At 56.6% G+C, this 19,392-nt stretch overlaps 1 protein-coding gene across 3 annotated transcripts; it reads left to right on the top strand.

Annotated features, from left to right (window-relative positions):
• The first annotated feature begins 1,305 nt into the window (after nt 1-1,305).
• Nucleotides 1,306-11,005, top strand: ZC3H12A (zinc finger CCCH-type containing 12A). 3 transcript variants are annotated; one of them, XM_055586368.1, is made up of 6 exons: nt 1,306-1,447; nt 2,272-2,746; nt 6,856-6,995; nt 7,927-8,161; nt 8,661-8,767; nt 9,171-11,005. In XM_055586368.1, exons 2-6 carry the CDS (start codon nt 2,352-2,354, stop codon nt 10,043-10,045), a joined length of 1,752 nt encoding a protein of 583 aa, XP_055442343.1. In that variant the 5' UTR covers nt 1,306-1,447; nt 2,272-2,351; the 3' UTR covers nt 10,046-11,005. The 3 variants fall into 3 exon arrangements, with proteins under 3 accessions (XP_055442343.1, XP_055442344.1, XP_055442345.1); XM_055586369.1 differs by lacking the exon at nt 1,306-1,447 and adding an exon at nt 1,475-1,730; XM_055586370.1 differs by lacking the exons at nt 1,306-1,447; nt 6,856-6,995 and having other exon boundaries at nt 2,691-2,746.
• The last annotated feature ends 8,387 nt before the right edge of the window (nt 11,006-19,392 follow it).

Here is a 19,392-nt window from a genome sequence, read left to right as displayed (position 1 = left end):
GTGGGGGCACCGAGGAGGAAGCAACTCAGCACCAAAGGAGTCTGGGCAGGCCTCACAGAGGAGGTGACATCATCAAAAAGAGGAATTGAATTGGTCAGGCAGCAGCAGGGAGGGGAGAAGGGGAGGGCACTCCTGGCCGAGATAGGAGATGCAAAGGCACGGAAGTGTCTGCACAGCGTTGGCACAGTGCCCACCACCCAGTGAGTACTCCATAAATGCCAAGCATTATCGCTGTGGTTGGCTTATCTTCATTATGGTTATTAACCTGGACTCATTACTTAATATTTTTACTACCATAAAGGAGTTACTACAATGAATAAATGTCTAACTATACTGCACTTTTCCCTGAACTTTTCTCAACTATAAAAGGGGCTGTTGTGAAGATCAGGTCTATAGCACACACAGCACTGGGCAGGAGTGGTGGTGAGCAACATCGGAGGCGGCTTCATTTTCTCCCTCTCCTGGAGGCCAGCCCCTGGGGTTGCTGTGCCTGGGAGGCACAGAAGAAGAGGTATTTGGGGGGTTTTAAAGATGACCAGTCAACAAAGTAGGGACTTGGCTAGGTGGAGTCATTGGGGGTTTCAAAAGTGACAAAGGTGGCTGGAATAGGAGCTCCTGGCCCTGGATGCAAGTCTTTCCAGCTGGGACAAGGCAGGTTGTACCTGCCTTTCTATTCTGACAAGGTCCTGATTTCAGAAAAAAACTGTACCTGGCCCTGGGTGGGGCCCCAGTTCTGCGTGTACCAGTTCCAGTCACGCTGTACCTGTTGAGTGTTCCTGATTCTCAATGTGAAAAGTTACTTGCCTGGCTGTACCCTGTCTTGATAACTATGGCTCTGCCTCCAACCGTGTGTGAACCAAACTGTATACCCAATTCACTCGATCGTCCCGGACTGTGTGTGAACCAAACTGTATACCCAATTCACTCGATCGTCCCGGACTGTACCTTCTGCACACTTAGACGCGGACCTGGTACTGTGTAGCCGTACACTTGGTCCGCCGGTGACTGACTCGATGTGCGTACCTGCTTTAGCCTGGGCTTACCTCCCGCCTTGCGAGCCGTGCACTCCTGCCCTGCAGATCTCCCCACCGCCAGGGCCCAGAGGTTCAGAGGAAGGGGCTGCTGCCCGCGCCCCCTACCCCCATTCCAGGCCGGGCCGGCTACTCTGGGGCAGCGGGGGCGGGGCCGGAGGCCAGGACGGGGCGGGGCCGGAGGCCAGAACGGGGCGGGGCGGCGCGGCGCGGGGGCGGAGCAGGAAGGGGCGGTGGCCGCTCCGCCCCTCGCCGCCCGAGCCGGCTCTCGGCTCTCGCCTCCCCTGCCCCGCTTCCGCGTCACGGTCCCGGGCGCCACCTGCCCGCCCACTCGCCCCGTATAAAGTCGCCGGCGGCCTGGCCCCCAGGACTCGGCCCCATGGAGACGCCGCCGGCCGCGGCTGGCGCACGGCAGGGTGAGGCGCTCGCGGCTGGGAAGGGGAGCAGGCCTCCGGGGTGGGAGGAGGAGGGGGTGGGAAGGGCTGGAGCTGAGACCGACCGGAGCAGGAGGGACGTGGGGCCAGTCCACTCCGGCCTTGCCGATCCCCGGGGCCTCCTCCAACTTTGCCCAAGTCGGAGGATCCTGGGAGACCGAGGTCCGGAGTGGGAATCGGGCGAGAGCGAGGTTCTGGGCCGGGACACCCTCCGCGTCACCGAGCCCGGAGGCCAACCAGAGTTTCCCAGCAACTTTTCTCGCCGGTGGGTCGCCCTGGAAACTTCCCCTCCCCCGGTCCGGGAGTCCGGCCACGGGCCCCGCGCCTCCCGGCCTGGGCTTCGAGCAGTGGGCAGACGGACGCGAGGAGGCGATGGCTTCAACGGGGAAGCCCCCGCCACCCGCTTCCAGCGCACTTCCAACACAGCGGGTTTCCACCTGAGAGCCCCGCCCCGTTTGCTGTGGGGGCGCGGCCGGGTCCTCGGAGGCCTCCCACGATTTCTGGATCCCCTGGTTGGCGGGTGGGGGGGTGGGGTGGGTGGAGGAGTAAGACTGCCCAAGTTCAAATCCTTGCGTCACCAGCTAACAGCTGGATGACCTTGAGCAAGTTCTTAATGTCTGTAGCTGAACTTTCCTCCTTCATAAGATGGGAGTGATGCTCTCTAGCTGGGAAGGAGGATAATAGAGGGAACAGGCCAAGATGGCTTTGGTTACTGCCACCCATATTGTTGGATGGAGAGGGAGGGACAGGAGATGGGGTGAGCAGGAAATCCAATCCCATCCCTAACCCTCCTGGTTGTCCTACAGGAGCTGTGAAAAGTGCCTTCCACCAATCTGAGCTGTGAGTGGCCAGTGAAGAGAGGCTGAGGCAGGAAGCCAGCCCCACCATGAGCTTGTGGGAACTTGAAGACCGCAGAAGCTGCCAGGGGACCCCCAGGCCGGCCCAGGAGCCCACGGCCGAGGAGGCAACCACTGCAGAGCTGCAGATGAAGGTTGACTTCTTCCGGAAGCTGGGCTACTCATCTGCTGAGATCCACAGTGTCCTGCAGAAGCTGGGCGTCCAGGCAGACACCAACACAGTGCTGGGGGAGCTGGTGAAACATGGGTCAGCAGCCGAGCGGGAGCGCCAGGCATCGCCGGACCCCTGCCCTCAGCTGCCTCTGGTCCCCCGGGGTGGGGGCACCCCCAAGGCTCCCACCGTGGAGACTTCTCCACCCGAGGAAGACAAGGAGGGCAGTGACCTGAGACCCATAGTCATCGATGGGAGCAACGTGGCCATGAGGTACCTGTCACTTTTGTGTTCAAGACCATGGCCCCTGGCCGGGATTAGTGGCCATGTCTCTACACCTCTTGTAGAGAGGACTTCAGAAAGGAGTTTGGTCTCTTCTCTAGACTGGTCTAGAGGAAGGGAAAGCCCTCTATGGAAGTCCTACTGTGTGCCAGGAGTCTTCCTTAACCCTCGCAGCTTCTTGGAAGTGGGTTTTAGGGCTGTTTGAGGGGGCTCAAAGAGGTACTCTGGGGCCCACTTCTCGTAAATGCCGGAGCAAGGATTCGAACTCAGGTCCTTCTGACTCCAAAGCTGCCTTATGCTCTCCATGAGGGATCAGACTGTGGGCTCCAGCTTATTCACATAGGAGCCTTCTTCCTCCTCTGTGAGATGGGGCTCACCACCCTTGTGGTGGTGCTAGTGAGGAATGAATGCCTGGAACCTGGAGAGAAGGGCTTGTTCATCATTGGTGGTGGTTGTTCTCGTTACTGTTATTCAGAGTCTGGGACTGCTGGGGCCTTGTTGTCTCAGACCTGGGCTCGCGTGGAAGCCGGCCCAGCTACTGAGGCCTTTGCAGCTGTGACCAAGAATAACCTTGAGGACCAGGCGACATCAGGGGTGTGGGCGGGTAGCTTGATGCTTTGGCTCCAGGGGCTCAATGACTTGGGTCACCTCTGCTTCTGCTGCAGCCACCTAGGCTAGACTGGGCTCTCAGGGCCCCCCAGGGACCAGAGCTAGGCCTGGGCCCCAGTAACCATCCCCACCTCTCCCCTATGCAGGTTCCCATGGGGGGGCTCGGGGGTAGCTGCTGCTGACTCCAGAGAACTCAGACCTCCCTTCCATTCAGCCCTGCCCTCTGGCCTCGCTTTCTCCCTGTCCTTTCAAGACAGGCTGGTGAGTCAGGGCTGGGTGGCTAGTTCACAAAGAAAAGTTCCTGCGGGTGTGGATGGGGAGACCCCAGACACGGGTGTGGAGTGGGAAGGACTCCTTCCCCCACCTCCCTGAGGGCTCTCCCAGGTGGGCTTCATGAGGCCTCTATACCTCTGCCCACCCCGCGCCGCCCCCCGTCTGCCCCTCCCATACCTGGCCGAGCTCAGCTGTCTGCCTGGTCCCGGCCCAGCTCAGTAGATGTGCAGGTGGCCCTCCTCCAGCCACTTTTGGGTCCGTCATCCCATCTCTGAAATGGTTTCAGCCTAGGTGGAAACTGAGGCAAGCTGGCATCCACAAGCCCGCGGCAGCTGGTCACCCTACATGCTTTGAGAGTTGGGGGACCCCTCTCGGGCTGCAGTAGCAGTTGACTGGGTCAGGAGCTGGGATCCCTTAGTGACTCCCTCCTCTGGGGGGCGTGGGCCCGAGGGCTGAGCCCCGGGGGCAGCCATGTGCAGTGTGTGTTTGTATCCTGGCCGGAGGAGGAGGAGCCGGGCAGGAGGAGGGGCAGGTGGTGGGGGGCCTGGCCAGAGGCCGAGCAGCTCGGGGTTTTCTGAGCTGGGGCAGTAGCAAAAGGGGAATTCCAGCCTCTAGCTTCCTGTCTCAGCTGCTGCTGGGTTCCTACCCTCCTGCCCCCTCCCGCCCCAGGGCAGGCGGGCCAGCCCCTACCATATGCAAATCGTGGGGAAATTCACCTCTTGTTTCCTTCTAAGGGAATTTTTCTCCACTTGCTGGGCCGAGCCCAGGCAGATCTTTTCACCTGGGTAGCCTGCCTTGGCCCTGCCCTCTACCCAAGGCGGGCGTCTGGAGTCTCCAGCAGAAGCACACATCTTCCAATGTCTCGTTAGGCTGAGGGCCCCTGACTTTCTGGGCCAGCACGACTGCGGTGAGGGTGAGAGGATGTCTGGTTTTCCTCTGCCAGCAGAGCTTCCTCCAGGGCAGTGAGAAGGACTGAGGTTAGCTGCAGACAGGCGCTCCTGGCTTGGGAGGGCAGGATCTGGGCTTGACTCGAGGGACGGCCACACGTGCTCGACTTCTGCCAAGAGTAAGGCTCTGGCCGCCTGCTTAAGGAATATTCTGGGGGCTGGGACGACTGAGAGCAGACTTGTCCCCAGCTAAGGTTTCTGATTCCCAGAAGCAGTGCTCTGTCCCGGAAGCCCCAGTGGACCCCGAAGTCCCGGGGCCTGCGAGTGCTGGCCTGGGAGGGGACGTGTGCAGGTACACACAAGTGCACAGAAGGAGGCAGGGAGATGAGGAGCTGTCAGGACACCCCACCTGGGGTCCTGACAGAGGAGCAGGAGTTTGCCAGATACATGATTTTCCCTGTTCCCAGCCTGCCCCACCCACTGAACCCTTTTGTTCAAACTCAAGCTTGGGAGTTGTTGGGTTTTTTTTTTTCCTCTCCTAAAGAAACCTTAGCTCTCCTGTTAGGGGTCAGAAGGCAGTCTGACGTGGGTTCAAGTTCAACCTCTTACCAGTAGCCAGGGAGCTTTAGAAGGATCTCAGAGCCTTGTAAGGATGAAGCCAAGGAGGTATGCAGTGCACCTGGGCTCCGGTAGGGGCTGGGTACCCATCCATTCAGGCCTGCTGGGAGGGCTGTCGCTTGCCTTTGTACCATCTGGGCATCAGCACCCATAGGGGTTAAGAGCGCAGCTTCTGGGTGTGCATCTCTGTTTGACCGTCGCTACTTGTGATGCTGGCAACTGGTTGCCCTCTGTGGACCAGTTTCCTCACCTGAATAAAAGGGCAAAGTTCCTCTCATGACAGTCCCCTCCTCAGAGGCTTACTGATGATTCAGTACTGAGCACGGAGATCAGGGCCTGGCTCACAGCTCTCAGTAAATGTTAACTTTTATTATAAGCGGGCCGGCGGATGGCAGCGAGGAGGCCCCACCTGGCAGGGATGAGCTCTGTCTTCAGGTTGGACTTTGCCTCACCTACAATTTACGGAGACCTTTAGCCCTGGGAGCCCCAGCCTCACTCCTCGACAGCCTCCATGCCTGCTCTCCCTCCCTTTCTATCTCTCTTGGGGCCCTAGCTATCGCCCGCCCCCCCCACCCAAACCCACCCACAGGATGTGGTCGGCCATGGAGTTGCCTCTTTTGCGTAATGCTTATTCTGTTTTATTTGCCAAATATGAGTCTGAGTTGTTCACTGAGGGGCAGGGGCTGTTGGGGAGGGAGGCCCATCTGGCTCCTTCCCATCCCCTCACCTGGTCCTGGAGCCCTGTCATGACACCCGGTATTACCTGGGAGGCCCCGTCCCCTCCTGTGAAGCCAGATGGAACCTCCACTTTGTTGGACTGTCTTTGGCCTCCAGCAGACAGGACCATTGTCCCACTGACAGGGGGCCCTTCTGAAGGAGGCTGCGGTCCCTCAGGCCCATTTTTCAGATAGAGAAACTGAGCCAGGGCCACCTCAGAGCTTGCTTCTGGATCCAGCCGCATTTGGATGGGCTGAGGTCTGGTCCACAGCCCACAGCAGTAGGGGTGTCCCCTCTCCCAGCTCGGCTGCTGGCAGAGTCCCCAGAGGCTTCCAGACCCGTCTTTTCACCTCGGGTCACGCCCTCCTGGGAGGGGTGAGGCGGTCCAGGCGTTCGCTCTAGGGAATCGGGGCAGTGGGAGGAAAAGCAGTCTCCTTTCACTTTCACACTGAAGGGCCCTGTGGCCGCCTCCTGCCCCAAAATGAGGGTTGACTCGAGGCTCCCCCCTCACCATCCTCAGTCCCACTCCCTGCAGTTTGAACAGGCCTGAACTCTAATCCAACTTTAATCCAGAGCAATCTGGTTTCTCCTCCCCAGCCCCCACCCACAGCCCTGCCAAGCCGGCAAGGGAGGGGTGGTGACTCAGTTCGCCTGTGGACATCTGTGTCCCTGTGGTCCCAGCGCCTTTCCCCCACCCCCAGGTGTGTTGTAAGCGGCCTGACCCTGCCCCATGTGGGGAGCAGGTGCTGCCAGATTCCTGGGCGTCTCCTTGCTGTCTGTTGGGAGATGGAACCTCAGGAAGAAAAAGCCCCAAGTCTGGTCATCACAGCCTGTGTGGGAACCAGCAGTGAATACAGGCGCAGGACCCCCAGCCAGAGGGTGGGGGGCCGAGCCCAGTGGCTCCACCAGCCAGGGCAGGGGCTGGAGGGCAGCCCACCTCCCTCCTGGGCTGGCCAAGGCGAAAGCAGGCTGACCCTGCCCTCCTCTCCTCCCCAGCCATGGGAACAAGGAGGTCTTCTCTTGCCGGGGGATTCTCCTGGCAGTGAATTGGTTCCTGGAGCGGGGCCACACAGACATCACCGTGTTTGTGCCATCCTGGAGGAAAGAGCAGCCTCGCTCAGATGTGCTCATCACTGGTGAGTGGCACCTCGGACGGGGCGTGGTCTCTCCACTGCGGTTCTCCTCCAGAGAGACCCTTTGGGTGTGAGCAACAGCTTCCAGGCCCCAAGCAGGAACCAGCATTTCTTTCCCTGGCTTTTGCTGTCTTCAGCATCCCTGCTCTGAACAGTGGTCCTTGGAGGTCACCCTGGGCAGCCTCTACCTCCGGGTAGTGGGCACCTCCCTCACCTAATGGTGGCAGGCTCTTGCCATATCCGCCGCGGCACAGGGGCAGGGTGACATAGCAGCTAAGTCCCTGGGCTCTGTAATCCTGGCTCAGTCCCTTCTGGCTAGGCCATCTGAGACATGGGTGGGGTGAGGGCTTGATAACTTTGCGGGGTGGGTGTCAGCATCACAGCAGTTAATCGACCTAAGCACTCAGCAGAACGCCTGGCACATAGCGGATGCCAGCTGCTGGCACGTAACGGGTTCTGGCTGCTACCTTTGCTCTTACATGAGCTCCTGATCTTTGTGGGGAGAGCCCAAGTTTGTTTCTCTGGACATCTTGATGTGGGGGCAGGCTGGCTAGGGTCGCCCGTTCCAGGAAAAGAGGCCCCTTCTGGGTGGGTCCGTCTGTCCTGGCTGAGACACTCATCTGGCCTCAGCTTAAGCCAGAATCATTGCCAGATCCCCCCAGGACAGGCTGGGTGCGACCAGGCCTGGCGTCCATGGGGGAGAAGGAGGCAGCCCAGCCTTCTCTGGCAGCCTGTTCTCGGGGGTTCTTGGTATCTGGGCAGGAGATAAGGCGCCAGGTCCAGCAAGGTGCGGGGGTCCTTGGCCTCCACAGAGCCCCTTCCTGTTCCCGTGACCCTGGAGTTGAGAGCCTGGCTACCAGGGGTCAGGGAGCCATGTGGGCTGGCTGCGAGTCCAGGCTGGGCCCTGATCTGCGTGTGCCCTGCTGCCTCCCAGACCAGCACATCCTGCGGGACCTGGAGAAGAAGAAGATCTTGGTGTTCACGCCGTCGCGGCGGGTGGGTGGCAAGCGGGTGGTCTGCTATGACGACCGCTTCATCGTGAAGCTGGCCTTTGAGTCGGACGGCATCGTGGTCTCCAATGACACGTACCGGGACCTGCAGGGCGAGCGGCAGGAGTGGAAGCGTTTCATCGAGGAGCGGCTGCTCATGTACTCCTTCGTCAACGACAAGTATGTCCCCGCCACTGCCGGAGCGGCTCGGGAGGGACTGGGCTGGGACGGCTCTGTAGCTGAGCCGTGTGGCCTTGGGCCTGGGCAGCTCCGAGCGCAAGATGGACAGGATCCCACAGGGGAGCAGCCAGGCTGGGAGAGGGCTGGGCTTTCTGGTTTAGGGGCTGGGTCAGGAGCCTTTGGGACAAGATGTGGTCAGTGCTTCAGGATAGTCTCTCCAGTTCCCAGCCCCAAGGCTCTGACCAGAGGCCAGCAGATGCAGCTTTAGATCCAGACTTCAGGCCTCAGCGAGCTCCCAGCAGGAGAGTCACCCCTGACTGTGGCCCTCTGGACTGGGACCTCCTCCCTGCCTCAGGACAATCCCCCCAGCACCTGGGGGTATCCTACTGGGTGGACATTAGTTTTAGGAGCTGCCCGCTCTTCATCCTGGTGAGGCTCCCTATCCAGCCCCTCCCCAGCACTGGGAAGTCCCCCATCACCTCTTCCCTGTCCTCTGCAGGTTCATGCCCCCCGATGACCCTTTGGGCCGTCACGGGCCGAGCCTGGACAACTTCCTGCGTAAGAAGCCGCTCACAGCGGAGCACCGGAAGCAGCCGTGTCCCTATGGTAAGAGCCTGGGCCCCAGCCTCCCGGGCCATCCTCACAGCATCCCCTGATCGCTCGCCCAAATCAGCCTGCACCCATGTTCTTTCTCTCAGGGACCCCCCACCCCCACCCCACGTTTCTTGGACTGGCCCTTCCGTCTCCCACCCCCTGGTTCTAGGTAAAGGTGAAGCTGAAGTCGCTCAGTCGTGTCCGACTCTTTGCGACCCCATGGACTGTAGCCTACCAGGCTCCTCAGTCCATGGGATTTTTCAGGCAAGAGTACTAGAGTGGGGCCATTTCCTTCTCCAGGGGATCTTCCTGACCCAGGGACCGAACCCGGGTCTCCTGCATTGCAGGCAGACACTTTACCGTCTGAGCCACCAGGGAAGCCCTGGTTCTAGATCCCCCCTGAATTCTCTCCCAGGGAGGAAATGCACCTACGGGATCAAGTGCCGATTCTCGCACCCCGAGCGGCCGAGCCGGCCCCAGCGCTCCGTGGCCGACGAGCTCCGCGCCAACGCCCTGCTGCCACCCTCCAGGGCCGCGAGCAAAGACAAAAGCGGCCGGCGGCCTTCACCCTCCTCTCAGCCCGGCTCTCTGCCAACAGAGCACGAGCAGTGCAGCCCGGACAGGAAGAAGCTGGGGGCCCAGGTGTCTCCAGGAACCCGCCGGGAGGGCTTGATGCAGACCTTTGCCCCGACAGGCAGGAACCTCCCTCCTAGTGGGAGCAGTGGCGGCAGCCTCGGGCCCTCGGACTGGTTCCCACAGACCCTGGACTCTCTCCCCTACGCCTCCCAGGACTGCCTGGACTCAGGCATTGGCTCCCTGGAGAGCCAGATGTCAGAACTCTGGGGGGTTCGAGGAGGGGGCCCTGGCGAGCCGGGTCCACCTCGGGGCCCTTATGCCGGCTACTGCACCTATGGGCCAGAGCTCCCCGCCACCCCGGCCTTCTCGGCCTTCAGCCAGGCCCTGGGTGCCGGCCACTTCAGCGTCCCCGCTGACTACGCACCCCCACCGGCCGCCTTTCCACCTCGGGAATACTGGTCTGAGCCATACCAGCTGCCCCCGCCCACCCCACGCCTGCAGGATCCCCAGGTGCCTGGCCCAGGAGCTGACAGGGGCCCCTGGGGCGGGGCAGGCAGGCTGGCGAAGGAGCAAGCCAGCGTGTACACTAAGCTGTGTGGAGTCTTCCCCCCACACCTGGTGGAGGCCGTGATGGCGCGCTTCCCGCAGCTCCTGGACCCCCAGCAGCTGGCCGCCGAGATCCTCTCCTACAAGTCCCAGCACCTCAGTGAATAAAGCCGGCCCAGCCGCTCCGGGGGCAGCACCTCCGAGAGCTGCCGGGCTGGGCCGTGGGCCCTTGAGCAGCCTGGCCCCGAGGCCCACCGCAAGAGGCTGGACAGAGGGAGGACTCAAGTAGGGAAGGGAACCCCAAACCAAAGATCCTGTAGGATTGCTTCTGGCCCCTCCAGCCGCCCCCGGCCCGAGGGCTCAGGAGCGATCAGCCTGTTGATGCACATTGTATCTGTAGTTTCAGGAGACGCTGCCAGTAACGGCTGTCAGTCCGTGGCTGAGGCCCAAACCCTCCTTTCTCTCAGAGGGCGGGGAGGGAGGCAGGGGGGTGCAGAGGCCTGGGCTGGGGGCCCTGTGCACGGCCCCCCCACCTCCGCCCCGCCGCTGGGACGCCGGCCTTGGCTGGCTCGTTGGGCACCGTGTGCCCGCCCTCTATGGGCTCTCCTCTTAAGCCAATGAGGCCTCTTCCGCGCTCTCCATGCGGTACACGGCTTCATGTTAGTAAGCAAGATGCTTCTTAATAACCCACCTCCGTCCCACTCTGTGCGCCTGTCCCCCGTGCCTGCGGGAGTCCAGGGCAGTCTATCCTACCCTTTCCGCCCCGCCCTCCTCTGTATTCAGAGCCATCTAGCCCTTCCCCAAGGGGGGGATACATATACGTCTGTGTACAGGTGTAAACATTAAATATTTTACACGGAAAGCCCTTGCCTCTCTTCACACTTCAATAAAGTACAATGTGAGTGCTCTAAAAGGTGATGGTCTTTGTTGCTTGGGGGTGGAGCTGGCTTCTGGGTGACGGAAGGTCAGCAGGTGGGCACCCCAGGTCTGCCTCCACGCTCGCTCTCTGACCCTTCTCTGAAGGAAGGTTGCTGAGTTCCATGGAAAGCGCTCTGTCCCTTGGGGCAGAAGCATCCTTCCCGAGGCTTGGGTCAGGCCCTGGGAGGAGGTAGCTGTGGACACATGGGCAGGGAGTCAGGAAGCAGCAGCGTAGAGCTTGGAGTCCTGAGCCTACAGCGTGAGGAAGAGGTGCTAGTGAGAGGACTGGGAGGTGGGCCAGGCTGTCCCCTTTCCTCTGCCCTGCAACCAGGCTGAGCGTTCAGGAGAGCCTGGGGAGTGGCTGTGGGGCTCAGCTCTGCCCCGTCCTCCCAGATGTTGCCCTGCTCCAGGCGAGGAGCCGAGTAGGAGGCCCTGGGGTGGAACCGTCCTGAAGACGCCCTGCCAGGGTAACCCCCAAGCAGGAGGTTAGGGGTTCTGGCCCCAAACCCAAGAATAGGCTCTGCCACCACGTATGTCCCCTGGGTCTCAGTTTCCACATCTGTGAAGTGGGGATGATGATGCCTGCCTTCCAGTGTTGTACCTTATATTCACGTTGGTGCTCACTAACAGGCCTCACGTGGTGCTCACCTCCTGCTATCATCTCAACCTTCCCTTCTGCCCCTGCAAGGCAGGAGGCCCGGCAGGAGTTTGTTTTTCATTTTTTGGTTTTGGGGGTTTTGTTTGTTAGTTTGTTTTTCGAGATAAATGAGGTATAGGGACTTCGCTGGTGGTCCGGTGGCTAAGACGCCACGCTCCCAAGTGCAGGTGGCCCAGGTTCTATCCCTGGGCAGGGAACTAGATCCCACATGCCACATCTAAGAGCTCACACGCCACAGCTAAAGATCGCGCATGCCGAAATGAAGATCAAAGATCAAGCATGCCGCAACTAAGACCCAGCACAGCCAAATACACAAAACGTGTTTCAAAAAGGAGGTATAAATGTTAAATATTTTGAGTGAAAAGCTAGACTTGTCAGATGAGCCCTGAACACGATCAGCAATTAGTAATTATATCTTTGAACATCTCACAAATTTGTACTTAGAATTTGTGAAACTTTCTTTTTTTCAGAGAAGATTTATTTATTTATTTTGGCTGTGCTGGGTCTTCGTACTGCGTGCAGGCTTTGTCCAGTTGCAGCCAGCGAAAGCTGCTCTTTGTTGCCGGGCACGAGCTTCTCGTTGCAGTGACTTCTCTTGTTGGGGGGAAGAGCTCTGGGTGCACAGGCCTCAGTAGCTGCAGCGCCGTGGACTCAGGAGTTGTGGCTCACAGGTGTAGTTGCTCCTTGGTGTGTGGGATCTTCCTGGACCAGGGATCAAACCCATGTCCCCTTGCTTTGGCAGGCTTAATCACTGGACCACCAGAGAAGCCCTGTGAAGCTTTTATACTACTTTTTTTTTTTTCTTCCCTAGAAATAGCTTTCCCACACAACAACCATGCAGCCCGTTGTAGGAAAGGCAACGCTGGCCATCTCTCTGCTTGTTAGCCCTCCCACCCCACCCCGTTGTTCTTGGCCCTGAACACCCCATAGAAGCCTGCACTTGAGGCGAGAATCCAGGCATGACATGGGAGTGACTTCAGCAAACATGACTTCCAAGCCCCCACAGAGTGCTCGTCCAGGTAGGTGCCCTGTGCCTGCGACGTCCAGCCACCTTGGGAGGCTGTATCTGCAACCAAGAAAGGTCGTTGCCCTATTTATAAAATAGCTTTCCCAGTCAAGAACTGTATTCCAGATTAAAGGCCCTTTATGGGCCTTTGTGTTTATAGATGGGAAGCTAAAATACCGGACTGTCCAGTTCATTATCAGCCACTGACAAAGCTGTGACTTGCCCAAGGTCCCATGGAGGAAGACAAACCGGGGCAGGGCCTCAGCTTGGGCTCCCCTGGCCCCACAAACCTGAGGAAGGGAGGGTGCTCCAGACGCTAGTTCGCAGTGACTCTCAGGCCCCCGAGAGGGACGGAGGTGGTAGGGGTGCCCTCAGCCCTGCGCCTCACAGTCACCCAGGTTTACACCTGCATGTGCCGGGCTTAGTCGCTCAGTCGTGTCCACCTCTTTGCGACCCCATGGACTGTATGTAGCCCACCAAGCTCCTCTGTCCACGGGGATTCTCCGAGCAAGAATGCTAGAGTGGGTTACCATGCCCTCCTCCAGGGGATCTTCCCAATCAGGGATCACACCCAGGTCTCCCATATTGCAGGTGGATTCTTGACTGTCTGAACCACCAGGAAAGCTCAAGAATACTGTAGTGGATAGTCTATCCTTTCTCCTGGGGATCTTCCCAACCCGGGAATCAACCCAGGGTCTCCTGTATTGCAGATTCTTTACCAGCTGAGTTATGAGGGAAGCCCTTACATCTACGTGGTAACCTCTAACGCAAGAGCTGACCTGACACTCTCCCTGCCCAGCAGCTCCACCCATGCAGCACCCCCAACCCCACTGCATACCACAGGGTGGGGTGGGGTGAGGGGTGTGAAGGCCCTGAGGCCCCAAGGGAGGTCTGGAAGAAGTAGCTTGCCTTCACCCCTCTGCCAATCCCACCAGCCTGCATCCATAGACTTGAAGGCGCACACTGGGCGCTTGGCACAGAGCTGAACTCTGGTCATTCACGGCTTCTGCTCTGTAAGGAGCAGGCAGGGGAAGCAGATCTCACAGGCACGTGGGCAGGGGGCAGCTGGTCTGGGTGCTAGTGGACTGTCTAGGGGCCGTATCTGGGGAAGCAGATCTCACAGGCAGGTGGGCAGGGCGCAGGGGGCAGCAGGTCTGGGTGCTGGCGGACCAACTAGGGGCCATGTCTGGCCTTGCTGTCTCTTTGGCAGGCACAGACAAGGGCAGCAGAGCCCGAGCAGCCAGTGCCAGCTGGGGCCAGGCTCTCTGAGGACTGAGTCAGTTCAGTGCCCTGTCATCTGTACTTCCCCGGCAGCCTCGACCTGGCTGGGGCCGTCCGGGGCTCGGAGCCTCCCCTCCAGGCCTCTTTCTCAATCTGGCTTCCAGGCAGAGCTGCTTAGAGGCTGCCAGACCCAATGCCCAGCATGTTTCTTTCCCACAAGTTGGATTTTTAACTGTGAAGTTCTCCCCACCAACTCCCGCCCCACCCGCTGAAACATCTTTGTTCACAAGGCTTCAGCGTCCCCTCCCATGGCAGGGACGCAATGGTCCCTGCTTCTCCCTGGAATTGGCAAGAGGGCACCTCAGTCTGAGTGGTAGCAGCTCGGAATAAAGTAGTCCTGGGTCCAGGTCCCCGCCACTGGCTATATGGCTCTGGCCACCTCACTCACCTTTCTCACAGCCTGGCTTTTCTGGGGCACACACTACATGGTTGTGAAGTGTGAAAGAAAGACAAAGATCATATGATGTCACTTGCATGCGGAATCTAAAAAAGGGTACAAGCGAACTTATTTAGAAAACACAAGTATTAGTCACAGATGTAGACAACAAGCTTAATGGTAAGCCAGGGGAAGGGGGTGGTGGGGAGGGGTAAATTGGCAGGCTGGGGGTGACATAGACACTATTATATATAAAACAGATAACTAGTAAGGAGCTACTGTAGAGCGCAGGCAGCACTGCTCAATACTCTGAATGACCTGGATGGGAAGAGAATCTAAAAAAGAGTGTGTGTATGTATATGTATAACTGAATCATTTTGCTGTACACCTGAAACCACCACATTGTAAATCAACTATACTCCAATAAAAATTTAAAAAAATAAACACTTGGGGGGAAAAGGTGTGAAGTGGAGGGCGGTAGGGCCAGAACGTGACCCTGAGACAGGAGCTCAAGTCGCTGAGGTGCTGGAGGGATCAAGCTTCGGGCACTGCCCAGCCTCCTCTTTCCTCCTTTTGTTTTCCTGGTTCCAGAGACTGAAAAGCCAATGGGGAAAACAGAACATATGCAAATCTCTGCATTGGGAAATGATCCTGGGGCACTCACGGAGGAGGGCCTCCTGCCAGCCCTTCCCGGAACCCTACAGGCCCCCCACCCCACCCCACCTGACCCTGGGGCTCTCACCGGCTGGGGCCTGACCCTGAGTCTTCCTGCAAGTTCTGTCCCGTGCACAGGTTAACCACACTCCGGGAGCGCAGGGTGACTACGGAAAGCTCGGCCACCCCCTGGCAGAGAACTGGATGAAATCTTGTCCCCATCCCATTGAGCCCGCCTGAGAATCCAGCAGTCCCTAAAGACCTGGGGACCTAAACTAGGTACAAATGCCGTTCCCAGCCCCCAGGCTGTGAACCCCCCAGCAACGCTGGTCTCCTGCAGGGTGGCGCGGGCCGTGGCTGGGAGAGGCCGCCAGCCGCCATCGCAGCTGCCCGCCCTCCCCTCCCACCGGTGCTGTTCCGTGCCCTCCCTTCTCCCCTCAAGCCTCCTGAAAAGCCAGAGTTGGGGTCTCCCCTGCCCGCCCCGAAGGAGGCGCTGGGTGGGCCTCTACCTCAGACAGAGAAGCTGGGATTCAGTGAGTCACAAATCTAGAGTTGGGGGGAGGGGGAGGGCCATCAGCCCAAGCTCTGGGCCCAGATGGTCGCCGGGGCCCCACCCCGCAAGAAAGCGGTCCCGGGGTCCTAGCACTTTTGCCTTTGGGATGCTCCGACCTCTGGTTTATTTATTAATTTATTTTTCCCTATATACATAGTAGAGTGGGTAAAGGGTGGTGAGTAAGAGCCTGTTCTGGGGACCTCCTAGTTCATGGAAGGGCGTGGGAGATTTGGCTAAAAGGGACAGGAAGTAGAGCCCTACAATTAAGGAAACTGGAGCCCTGCCAGGCCACGGTATGTAAATCCTTCCGGCTAGTTCCTGGAGCGGGAGGAGGACCCGGCTGTCATTTTAGGGTGCGGCCTCAAAGCCCAGCTCAAGGTCGCTGCTGGTGATCTCAAACGGCTCACTCATTTAAGAAACGGCTGTAAAACTAGGTGGGGGGCGGGGGAGAATTGGGCAACCCACCCACCACACAGTTAGCCTTGCTGCTGGGAGGCAGGTCACTGGGACGGGTCCAAAGGCTCCTATCCTGGCTCCTCTCCAGGGAAGAGCCTCGCTAAGGCCAGGGGCGCTGGGGTGCTCTGCCTGCCACCTGCTGGCGCCTCCCGGTATGACAGTCTGGGGAGCAAGGGGCCCCCAGCTAGAGAAAGCCCACAGGCAGCAACAAAGACCCAGCACGGCCAAAAATAAATAATTTGTTTAATTTTTAAAAGAGTATGCTACCCACTTCTGTTACACGCGTGAATGTTGCTCATATAAGTACAAGGTTCTTCTGGAAGGACAACTGGGAGCAGAGAGCAGGTGGCCCAACTTTCCATTAACTTCAGTACCATTTGAATACATGTCATTTGAATGTATTACTTATTAAAATTACATATTTTAAAGTATCCTTGGGTAAGGGGCTTCCCTTATAGCTCAGATGGTAAAGAATCTGCCCAATGTGGGAAACCTGGGTTCAATCCCTATGTTGGGAAGATCCCCTGGAGGAGGGCATGGCAACCCACCCCAGTATTTTTGCCTTGAGAATTCCCATGGACAGAGGAGCCTGGTGGGCTACTGTCCAAGGAGTCACAGAGTAAGACACAACTGAGTGACTAAGTACATCCTTGGGTAGAGAAATAAGTTATGGGGGTGGGGATGGGAGTCTGAGGAGAGCTGTATTGGCCAGGGGTCTCTTTTTTTTCTTCCTGTCACTGCATAGCTCATTGGATCTTAGTTCCTCAATCAGGGATTGAACCCAGGTCCACAGCAATGAAAGCTCAAAGTCTTAACCAATGGACCGCCAGGGAATTCCCAGCTATTGTTTATTTTTGTGCATGATCGGTAGGAACTTGGTGCACACTTACCCCCAACACATGTATGTTGTTAAATCATGATAACTGCCATTTTGGAAGATCAAAATGGTTGATTGCTTGTGGTTCAACCCTAATACTTATAAATTATCTTACAAGTACTAATAAATGAATATATCCCTATACTCTATAACACAAAGTGAAGAACTAAATAAGACTGAGCCTGAAAGTAACATAAACCAAAGGCTCCCGTGTTCTTCCCAGCCCCCACCACCCTCCTTGGGGACCACACCCTTTGAAGTGGGGATCAGAATCAACTTTGTTACAGCTCATCTCAGTGGGAGAAAATAGTTACTCCACAGAGGCAGTTTTTCAAAGGGAAAATTGTTTCAAATTATGGAGCTTGCCACTTAATTAATTCAGGCTTGATAACATTAATTTAGATTAACACAGGAATAAGGACCCCAACCCCTTCTTCTTATCTCTGCATCTCTAATGCACATGGCCCCTGCAGGCACTGAACAGGAGCCAGCCCAGGAGAAGTAAATACGTACAAGGTACAATCCAACTCCCTCTCCATACCACGGCCAAACCAGAGCAGCGCCCTGAGTCAGGCTTCCGATGCAAGGCCTTAGTTTTTGTTTATGTAATTGTCCGCACTGGGTCTTAGCTACAGCGTGCAGGATCTTTAATTGTGGCGTGTGGGATCTAGTTCCCTGACCAGGGATTGAACTTGGGCCCCTGCATTGGGAGCTTGGAGTGTTAGCCACTGGACCACCAGGAAAGTCCCTCTGATGTTAGTTTTTAAGTGTAATGCCTCAGTAATTTGGAGTAAGGCTAAGGGGCATAGGAGTCAGAATAAAAGCAAAAACTAAGTCACAGTGTTTCAAAACAGCATCCTTACTGCTTTCAAGCTTAGGCCCTGTAATCCTGGTTTCAGTTCCCTTACTTACCACATAGCTCAAGATGTCAACATTGCCCTCTTTAGAATACACCCTTAGAGGGTACCCATATTACCCCAGCACCCAACGACCAGTCTGGGAATCAGAAGTAATGCTAATGCCTGCTTCCTCCTCTTCCATTATAAGGGATTTTCTTCTAAGTAAAGAGAATAAACTCCATTATCATGAAAACATTTCACCTATTTCCAGATCAATTTCCTACAGCACTCCGAAGGCCCCCAAGATGGGGACAGCAGCTTGGACAGGCCGGGTGCTCCACCCTCACTGGCCCTCATGACACTTCCCTCGGTCTCTCCCTAGGCCCCAAATAGCTTCTCAGCTTCTCTGTGGGTTGTTCCCACTCTCCGTGTTCACCTTTGAGGGTCTGATGGTATTTACAACACTGTGAGCTAGTCCTCAGCTCCTGAAAGATAGGCATTTGAGACTCCCTCGGAAGCTTTGTACAGGCACCATCCTCCCAGAATGAGGCATAAAGTGCTTGTGCTTCTCCACGTTTTATAACTACTGTAAGGAGCAAAGGACATCCTATCCCCATCTTAGAGATGAGAAGGGTAAAGACAGGAAACCAAGTACTACTCCAAACACACCCAACCTGGTGAAGGCAGCACCTTTTCGGTGGTCCTAGCAGCCATTCCAGGGCAGGGGTCGCCGGTGGGAGTTGCCAGGATGGGAGGATGCAGGCCACCCAGCAGACCAGCTCACCAAGTATTACACAGGGGAGCTTTGAAGGCAACAGCCACCTCAGTAAACATGTTCCTCCACTAGCATGGTCGCTATGATCAAAGTCATGACCTTATCCTCTTTTTATAGAAAGTCAAGCAAACTTAGCCAATAACCAAAGTTACAAATATCACAGGCACAGAAGACAGAGACCTCCTGATGGTTTTTTTTTTTTTCCCCTAAACCAGGGAGCCTAAACAAACTCTCAGGCTCTTGTATCTTCAGTACGCCTGGCCAACTTACAGAAAAGTTCGGAGGTCTCCTAATCAGTGATGAAACTTCACAGAGAAAATATGTATAAAGCTACCCATGTCTCTAATCATGACTTTATATATATACAGAGGTATTCATTTACATAGATATGCTCTTAATAATACACCTTTTTAAAAGTAGGCATTCTATCTCTGGCTCCCCTGGCGGCTCAGATGGTAAAGAATCTGCCTGCAACATGGGAGAGCTGGAGTGGGAAGATCCTCTGGAGAAGGGAACAGCTACCCACTCCAGTATTTGGGCCTGGAGAATTCCATGGACAGAGGAGTCTGGCAGGCTCTAGTCCATGGTGTTGCAAAGCATCGGACAGGATTGAGTGACTCATTTACTCTGTCTCTAGCAAATGTAAAGTTATGAGAGTCAAAACTATCTTCAGGCTTGCTGCGTGCTGTCCTCCCGGTTAAGGAAACCACAGAGATCCCATCATTTCCTCCTAGGAAAGGAGAAACAGGGGGAAAAAAAAAAAGGATATAGAAAGTTTCTGGTTTCCATTGTCTTTAGCTTAGTGGGGTTTATCTGTGTCTTTTGGTAAATCCATATATAAGAAACTATTTCCTAAAAAAAATCCCTGAAGTTCTACTACCAAAAACATAAGCAAAGACATCTAAATAGCCACAGAGTCAAAAAAGGAAAGTTTATTTGAGAACAAGAGTGAAAGCTTCTGCAAACATTTGACAAGGTAGATGTGTCTTGATAATAGCCGCCATCCATATTTTAACTCTACCAATATTACCACAAATGGGACATATTTTTCCTAACAAAGATTTGGACGTATGTAAAGGGCTATGACTAAATAGAGTCAAAGGAAAGTTGAGGCCCCACAGC

This window comes from Bubalus kerabau, chromosome 6 (genome assembly GCF_029407905.1).
Source record: "Bubalus kerabau isolate K-KA32 ecotype Philippines breed swamp buffalo chromosome 6, PCC_UOA_SB_1v2, whole genome shotgun sequence".
Lineage (NCBI taxonomy): Eukaryota > Metazoa > Chordata > Mammalia > Artiodactyla > Bovidae > Bubalus > Bubalus kerabau.
This window is presented reverse-complemented; position numbering and strand designations above follow the sequence as displayed.

What these genes read in the sequence shown, in the direction of transcription:
- ZC3H12A (XM_055586368.1), top strand. Translation starts at nt 2,352, where the DNA reads ATGAGCTTGTGGGAACTTGAAGACCGCAGAAGCTGCCAGGGGACCCCC. An exon ending in CTCAGATGTGCTCATCACTG is followed by an intron (nt 6,996 to 7,926) that starts GTGAGTGGCACC and finishes GCTGCCTCCCAG; the next exon opens with ACCAGCACATCCTGCGGGAC. An exon ending in GAAGCAGCCGTGTCCCTATG is followed by an intron (nt 8,768 to 9,170) that starts GTAAGAGCCTGG and finishes ATTCTCTCCCAG; the next exon opens with GGAGGAAATGCACCTACGGG.